This window comes from Arachis ipaensis, chromosome B07, assembly GCF_000816755.2.
Source record: "Arachis ipaensis cultivar K30076 chromosome B07, Araip1.1, whole genome shotgun sequence".
Lineage (NCBI taxonomy): Eukaryota > Viridiplantae > Streptophyta > Magnoliopsida > Fabales > Fabaceae > Arachis > Arachis ipaensis.
In genome coordinates this window covers 118,129,441-118,138,361 of record NC_029791.2, presented here as the reverse complement: position 1 = coordinate 118,138,361, position 8,921 = coordinate 118,129,441, and the positions used below count along the sequence as shown (strand labels likewise).

Below are 8,921 nucleotides of genomic sequence, written 5' to 3'. Positions count from 1 at the left end.
AAACACATACACGTCTATTTTTAAATTTAAAATATAAATTAAAAAATGTATATAAAAATAAAAATAATGTAGATTAATTGCCAAATGTTCACTAATTATAAAAGAATTACAATCCCTCCAATTATTGAGTTTTAGAATTTAGTGAATAATAATAAGTGGTGATGTGATTGCGTGCACCCATGACCATATTAATACGTGTATGGCCTTTTTTGGTTCCATCCATATATAATATCTTTAATTAATTTGTTAGGTACGTATAAGTAGTTTATGATATGTACCCAATATTTAATAATTACTCACATACACATTACTCAATTTTTTTTTAATTTTCCACACGTTAGTAAGGTCAAACAATTCACAATTAAATTACCAAAAAAAAAAAGAAAAATTAAAAGGAAATTATTGATGAGAAATTCAGAATAAGCTAAAGATATAATAATATATAGTAGGAAGGGAAAAATGATTCATTGCCATATGTGTCACTAATTAAAGGTACATTGAATTTCTATAAGTTTCATTTTTGTTTTTTTATTGGGTCGAGATTCTATGTTCCAATTTCCTATTCACAAGAAAATATCCCTACAAAATTTTGTACCTACATGTAGGAGAAATCAAATTAATTTATGACTAAGTAAAATTAAATTAGAAATAATTAATAATAAAATCTTCAAAGATAGGTCAAGAGACTTGGCTAATTATATAATTAATTTTTCCTCAGTTATTGGGGACAAAAAGATAAGAATCATTAAGATGCAACTTGTCCAACCAATTGTAAGAGTTTTATGGGAATAATTAAATTAATTTTTTTTTTCCGATTGAGGAGAATTGTTGGTGGCTAAATTTTGAAGAGTATTTTAAGATGGTCATCAAGATAAAGAAAACAAATTTTGACCGAAATAATTGATCCTAAATATGCTTGTAGTGTGGCACTTTGCTTATTCATTCATTTTTTCTAAGAATGAATGAATATTTTGAAATGGAACCTTATTCTCTCTTTCAGTAAGGGTGGATGAGAGGCGTTGCATATTAGAATTTTTTATTCTAGGGTGGTCCTTTAAAGAGATATATACAATAATAAATAATATTTCACATTTATCACTCTATTAATTCCACTATATAAGGTAGAGAGGTTAATACACTATAGGCACAATATATACCTAGCTATCTACCTTAGTATTAATTTTTAATCATATNAGCTTCTGTTGGTGGTGTTGCTGTGCTTTTTACATTGCATTAATAAGATCAAGGTATGTATGAGAATCACTAAGCTTTAATTAATTAATTAATTAATTTCTAATTTAGGCATAATGTATTGGCCTACTATCATCAGTGTATTCTTTATACCATGTTAACTTTATTTATGACATTTATTAATAATGAAATGGTGTAGTTAGTTGAAGCTGTTTGTTAATTCATCATATTTAAAATGTGTTGTTGAAAATATAAAAAATAATAAGAGGGTTATAGATGGAGTAGTGTCTCTAATTATGCTGCTACATAATTATATACTAATAACACTTTTATAAGGTAGCTTTTGTTGTGAGGTACTGAGACAGAGACTGGGAGACTGAGAGTATTATGTTTGTTAGTTTAAAGATTAGTACTAAAATTTCTGTCATTGTCTCCAAAATTTCAGTATTTCAGTACCTTTAAAAAGTAGGGACACAAGGACTAAAATTTTAATAATATTTTATACTTAAAATACCTTCATTTTAATTAATTAATTTCAATTTTACTCATTGTACAAATTAAATTAGAATTTTATTCTTGTTTCAATTTCTGTCTCTCATTTTGTACCAAACGAAATACTGAGCTGTTTCTCAGTCTCAGTCTTTTCGTCTCTATCTCTCCACCAAACACTATCTAAGAGACTACTATAGTCCTAAAATTAATTTGAATTTATATTTTAATTTTTTAACCATAACTTCATTAATTGTAGTTTGGTGAAGTTAAACATATGAAATAATTATATTTAATTAGTTTTAGGCAATGATGTGATTAGTTAGTTTCATAAAACAAGGGACTGTTGTGAGGATAACAATCTTAAACATGTTCTAAAAATTTTAGGAAGGAACATTGATTGCATGGTAAATTAGTCAGAGCAAACAACATAGCATTATTGTTATCTGACTTAGCTATTCAGATGTAGGTGTTTTTCATTTTTATTTTTATTTTTATAAGAAACATGAGAAATCAAAAAACAAATTAAATGGCAACTCATGATCCGGTACATGTTCAGAATGTTAAATAAAAAAAAATTCATATTTCTATATTGTTTCAGTCAAAATAAAAAAATAAAATATAAAACGTAACGAGATTTAAATTATAAAATTGTCTGATTTAATACAAATTTTATAAAATTAATTGAATTATTTAAAATTATAATTAAAAAATTAAATCAAAATTTTAATTATTACAATTCCAGTTATCAAACATAATTATAAATTTACCCGTCTTTATATTTGTATACTAAAGACATGTTAAAAAATATTATTACATACATAAGATGAAATTCAAATTTTCTATATTTATTTATACGGATGAGTAAATTGATTACTCGACCACGAACGGGATTAACCACCGTCTCTGCTGGGCGCATAGCGTCTCATAATCTCAGTACAAATCAGTATTTTAGTGATTTTTCAGTATACAAGATCCATCATCTTATTGACTCATCTCAATCACTGAAAATTTACATTTTAGTTCCGAACTCAATAGTTCCTTAATTCTCGTCTCATACAACAATCATTTATCATATAACGTCAAACCATGTTCAGCACGCCAGAAATTTAGGCTTCTGTTTTCTAAGTTTTTTAAATAATATCATTTAAAACTTTTAAAATCTTTTCTAATATTTTAAATGTTTAAAACTAGGTCCAAGAGTTCTAAAATGATGTTAGAGAAGTTTATAACCTTGTTGAAAAGATAGAATAGTTAAAAATAAAAAAAAATTTTTAAAAATAGGATGTGTGCGTTCGCACAGAGATATACACACGTACGCACACGTTTTAAAACTCTCGAGAGCGTGTGCATCCCGCACAGGGACTTAAGTTAATTTAGGAAGGAAAAGAAGTGAAAAGAAAAATGGAAGAAGAAGACAAATTAAAGAAAGGAAAGGGAAAGGAAGGTTATTTGATTTGATAGGAAAGTGGGATCATAACTACTAAGCAGTGACCACACGAAACACACACACAAATCAAGTGGTTTGTGAATGAAAATCAATTTGATTCAGATTAATCATTTTTTATACCAATATATTTTTATAAAAATAATTGCTACTTTAAAATTTTTTTACTCGTATAAATTGATAATAATATTTTTTTAAATACGATAATTAATTTGTGGTCGTATGATCGCACTTAATTTTAAAAAATAAAAAAGTCGTGACAAAAATAGGATGCTGATGTGAAAATAGTTGACACCTCGTCATTAACATCACGTGCGTCTCACTTCCTTGATTGCATTCACATTGCATGTCCCATTAAATTAACCCAAACTCATTTTCTTACATTCTTAAAAAAGAAAACAAAATGCCAAATTGTTTATCAACCATTAAGACAAGTCAATAGATTAAATTAAATAAATTCAAATAAATAAATGATCATAAACACATATATATCACCTTTCACACTCTCACAACTTCTTCACTATTTATCAACAAATAAACATATATTTATTTTATTTAAAATAAAATAAAACTTTGGAATCTAACAATATTTGTTTTTTTTCTCTCTCTCTCTCTCTCACACTCAAATATTAACTCTTCTCTGCCATGCCACCATTATTTATATGCTCCCAAACCCATCCTTTATTCATTGCATAACTCCACAGACTTGTGAGAATTGGAGTTGTGTCCTAAAACCAACACAAGAGGCACTTTTCTTGTGTTGTTGTTCTTCTTCTTCTTCTTCTTCAATTCCCTCCTTTGACTTTCAAGAACACCATTTTCGCCTGAACCTCCTAACACATGGTTTAAGGTTGCAACAAGGTTTAATTTTCTGGGAAGTTGTGTCATTGGGGGGAGTTAAAACATAAAACATAAAACCTTTGTTTCTCATCATAACTACCCTTAACTTCTTCAAACTTTACCTCTATACATTCATATTCATCTTGCAAACTGCATGCACAAACACTAAATAAACAAAGCCTTATTTATTTTTGTGTTGGTCTATCTTGTTTTCATAATAATTAAGAAACATGGTTGAGAAGGTTGCCGCCACCGCCACCGCCACCGCCACCACCGCCACCAAGAACCACCACCAATCATTTGATCTCTCAATTGACATGCATCAACAAGGAGGCTCCAAGTTGTTCGACGACGATGGCCGCCTCAAAAGATCCGGTAAGTAGTAACATCTCGTATATTCATCTTCACGTGAAGTTAACTGCACCTGAGTTTTCGTATACTCATTTCTGATCGCCCTCAGGTACGATGTGGACGGCGAGCGCCCACATAATAACAGCTGTGATAGGGTCAGGGGTGTTGTCCCTGGCTTGGGCCATAGCTCAGCTCGGATGGATCGCCGGACCGGCCGTCATGATTTTGTTCTCCTTGGTCACTTACTATACCTCTTCACTCCTCGCCGCTTGTTACCGTTCCGGCGACCCTGTCACCGGAAAAAGAAACTACACTTACATGGATGCTGTTCATGCAAACCTTGGTAATAATAATAATAATGATGATGATAAATAAAATTATATATTCACCAAAAAATGAAGAAAATAAATTCTGGGTTGTGATTAAAATTCTAAAAAGGTTCAAACTTTGGTGATTGTTTTAGGTGGCTTGAAGGTCAAGCTTTGTGGGCTAGTTCAGTATACTAACCTTTTTGGAGTAGCCATTGGTTACACCATAGCTTCTGCTAAGAGCATGGGGTGAGTTTAATTTCATTTTTAAGATCCTTTTTAGTAGTAATAATAATATATAATAATATTCTAAGAACTTTGAGAAGAAAATGATGTAATTTTGGTTTCTGAATCAAACAGGGCTGTAAGGAAATCTATCTGTGTTCATGCAAGCAGAGGAAGGAATCCATGCCATACCAATGGCAATGTTTACACAATTGCATTTGGAATAGCTGAACTTTTTCTCTCTCAAATCCCAGATTTTGATCAGTTATGGTGGCTTTCAATTCTAGCTGCTGTTATGTCCTTCACATACTCAACAATTGGTCTTGGCCTTGGAGTTGTTAAAGTTATAGGTATCAATCTATGATCATAATTTCTTTAAATTTTGTGATTAAATTGAAATTGAAATACTAGAAAGAATGAAAGAAAAGTCACTCACTACAACAATGGTTTTATGTAACAGAAAACAAAGTGATTAAGGGAAGCCTAACAGGGGTGACAGTTGGTCCTTCTGTCACTGAAACTGAAAAAGTTTGGAACACCTTTGAAGCTCTTGGTGACATAGCCTTTGCCTACTCATACTCCATGATTCTTATTGAAATTCAGGTAATTAATAAATCTCCCAATATTGAAATACTAATAAATCTCCCAACTATTTAAGTAATTGGTTTAAGCGGTTATAAACGTGTTAGCAGTAAGTTAGACCAATTACTTGAATATTTAGAGATTTATTAGGAGTTTTTAAATTGTGAAGAGTCGTTTTATTTTCAGACAAATAGTCAGAGACCGAAAAGAGTATTTATTCAAAAAAGAAAGCAAAATTGAAGCTTTGAGAGAAATAACAAAGCTATGTGAAACAGGACACAATAAAATCCCCACCATCAGAGGCAAAAACAATGAAGAAAGCAACATTCATCAGTGTGGCAGTAACCACCTTCTTCTACATGCTATGTGGCTGCTTCGGCTACGCGGCGTTCGGGGACAAGGCCCCCGGAAACCTCCTAACCGACGCCGGATTCTCGAACCCTTTCTGGCTGCTAGACATAGCCAACATTGCAATAGTAATCCACCTTGTAGGAGCATACCAGGTGTATTGCCAACCCCTTTTCGCCTTCATCGAAAAGTATGCAAGCAAGAAGTTCCCAGACAGTGATTTCGTTAACAAAGACAGCGAGATCTGTGTCCCAGGTTGTTCCAAACCATACAAGCTCAATCTCTTCAGGCTAACATGGAGAACAGGATTTGTGATCTTAACAACTTTGATATCCATGTTGCTTCCTTTCTTCAACAACATTGTTGGACTTCTTGGTGCTCTTGGATTCTGGCCTCTAACGGTTTATTTTCCGGTTCAAATGTATATTATTCAGAAGAGAATACCGAAATGGAGCACCAAATGGGTGTGTCTTCAAGTTCTTAGTCTTGCATGCCTTGTCATTTCTCTTGCTGCTGCTGCTGGATCCATTGCTGGGATTGTTGATCAGCTTCATGATATTAAGTTGTTTGGTTCTGAATATTGATCATCATGATGAATATCAAGATCCATGGAACAATAAATAACACTCTGGTTACCATTTTCATGTAGGAAGGTTTAAGAAAAAAGAAACAAAAAAAAAAATCATATATTATATATATATATATATATCAAAGTTAATACAAGTTTTTGAGGTTCTTGTTTTTCAATGTTTATATTATATAGCCTTGGCTGGGATGGTAATCTTGTTGTTTATTGCTTAATTAATTAGCAATCCTTTCTTTTTTCTTTTTTTTTTTTAATGTTTAATTTCTCTTACTTTGTAACTTGTTCTGAGTTCTAATACAAAGTGGAAGAAATGAAGCAAAAGAGGTTTGGAGTTCAAAGACTTGTGTTAGATTCTCCTTCTATTTTCATTTTGGTAATGCTAGGTAGACAAAAAAAACAGCCAGAACTTGCCTTATTTAGCATTAATTAATTATCGCAACAATTAATGAATGCNGTATATATTACAGTAAACTTAAAGTAAGAGACAAATCTTTATATACAAAAAATATAACACATTTATCTTACTTCTCCATACATGCACATATTCTAAATTCAAATTGATGAGACAACACATGGTTTGGGTTTGATTATGTTAAAAAAAGGTGTTATATATTCTGTACCTTAAACCATTAGCCATGAACCGCTGAAAGTGGGAAAATGCAAGGTGCATATATAGAATTGCACTGAAATAAAGATAGAATCTCGTTCAATCTGGACCATCAAAACTTGAGCGTGATGGCTCCTTATATATTAGATAATCACAAAGTGGCTTATAAGATCAGAGCTATATATTTGAGACAAATATGTGCTTTGAATTGGTGGTGATCTTTTCATGCATGTTCCAACATGCAAGGGTCTGCTTTGCTTTTAAAGTACCATAAAAGTAAAGTAATGGCCTTAATCATATTTATATATATATATATCAGTCTGAGCTTCAAGTTTAGGACCATTTATTACCTAGCTAGGTTAGTCGAACTAGTCCGCTTAAGTAAGTATTGGGAATTCGAATCTCACGTTGTGTATGTAGCGATTTATTGGCCAATGATAAGCCCTTAAATAGAGCTATGATCTGCAACGAATTAGTTCCTACCCTGTTAAATTGAGGGATACCGAGCAAATTAAAACATATATATATACTTTAAAAAATGAGTACATAATTTTAAGAAAAATTAAAAGAGTGTCATGAAGAGTTGAAGACTACTACTCAGCTTGCATAGAAAATTTCAATGATATTAATTTTCTTTTCTTATGAATAATTAATGGCTATAAATTGTGGTCCACATAATTATTGTAATGGGAACATGATTATAAACGTCTGCTTGTTCTTTAAATAGATAGCCCAACAACCTACCTGCCTCTGAATTTTGGAGATTGATTAGCACACACTGGATCTAACTTGAACAAGAGGCAATTTTAATTTAGTATTTACAATCTTGTGGGAATGAAAGTAGTATTTGTTTTAACTTTAATTTGAGGCCTCCATATATATATATGTGTATAAGATTGTAGTCACCTTTACAAGAGAGTCCATAAACTTTTTGTAAAGAATTGCCTTATAAGACTTCTCAATAAAGCAATAAGCTGACTCCACTTTAAAGGGTTTACAAAGATGTAGGATCATATTCATATAATTTCCAGCAATAATAATGTAACAACTTAAACCAACTTGACCGGGTCAAGCGGTCAACTCACTTGATCGTTCAAGTAAATGTCAGAGTTCGAATAATCCTGGTTTGTGTATACAGCAACTTATTAACAAGTGATGGTACATAGATTTTTAAATGAAATTCAGATTTATGATAAATTAATCTTTGATCTAATGAAATAGGGAATACTGTGAGCAATAAAAAAAATATAATTTAAGATTTGAATTTTTTAACAAAGTTAACTTAATGGTAAATGTGATATTTAAGAATGTACACAAATCGAATTGGATCAGATATACATGTTTTTATCTCTAAATTCGACCTAATTTGATCTGATCTAACAATTTATAAATTTGATATTTTCGGATACAAATTAGATATGTGAATTGGATTGATCAGATTCAATTTTTATACACCTCTAGTAGTGTTAGTGAAAACATAATTACTTATTATTCCAATCTTGTTAGTCCATTTTATAACAAACCCATGCTTTGTAATATTAAAATCAAATTAAAATTCAGATGGTTGCCATAAACAGCCCTAGTTAAATTAGTTGGATTTGCATGTTTCCAATATAATTCCCACCTTGAAGTAGTTGCACTTTGTATAAGCTAAAAGACACTACTAGTGATTGTTAGTGCATTTCATTTTATTATTTGAGTATTTCAAATTTGACTCTCCAACTTAAATAATTTTTTATTTTTATTTAAATTTTGGTAACGGCCGCAGGCACAAAAAAAAAAGTTGTGGAAGTTAGGAAGTGGTGGGCCAAACTAAAATACTGTAAATTTTATATTTTTATTGTTTATATAGGTTAATTTTTAGAAAAATAAAAATTACATTAATAATTAATTATTTGGTTTAGTTTTTTCAAAAAGTTTTAGGTTTCATAGATCACTATATCTGTT

At 30.8% G+C, this 8,921-nt stretch overlaps 1 protein-coding gene across 1 annotated transcript; it reads left to right on the top strand.

Moving 5' to 3' along the window:
- LOC107606025 (amino acid permease 3) lies at nucleotides 3,793-6,705 on the top strand. Its single transcript, XM_021106363.1, has 6 exons — nucleotides 3,793-4,342; nucleotides 4,428-4,661; nucleotides 4,782-4,875; nucleotides 4,987-5,201; nucleotides 5,312-5,454; nucleotides 5,709-6,705. Exons 1-6 carry the CDS (start codon nucleotides 4,198-4,200, stop codon nucleotides 6,363-6,365), a joined length of 1,488 nt encoding a protein of 495 aa, XP_020962022.1. The 5' UTR covers nucleotides 3,793-4,197; the 3' UTR covers nucleotides 6,366-6,705.

Excerpts from the sequence above, each read along its gene's own strand:
- LOC107606025 (XM_021106363.1), top strand. The coding sequence starts at position 4,198 with ATGGTTGAGAAGGTTGCCGCCACCGCCACCGCCACCGCCACCACCGCC. Across the intron at positions 5,202-5,311 it reads TGGAGTTGTTAAAGTTATAG|AAAACAAAGTGATTAAGGGA; the intron begins GTATCAATCTAT and ends TTTATGTAACAG. Across the intron at positions 5,455-5,708 it reads TGATTCTTATTGAAATTCAG|GACACAATAAAATCCCCACC; the intron begins GTAATTAATAAA and ends TATGTGAAACAG.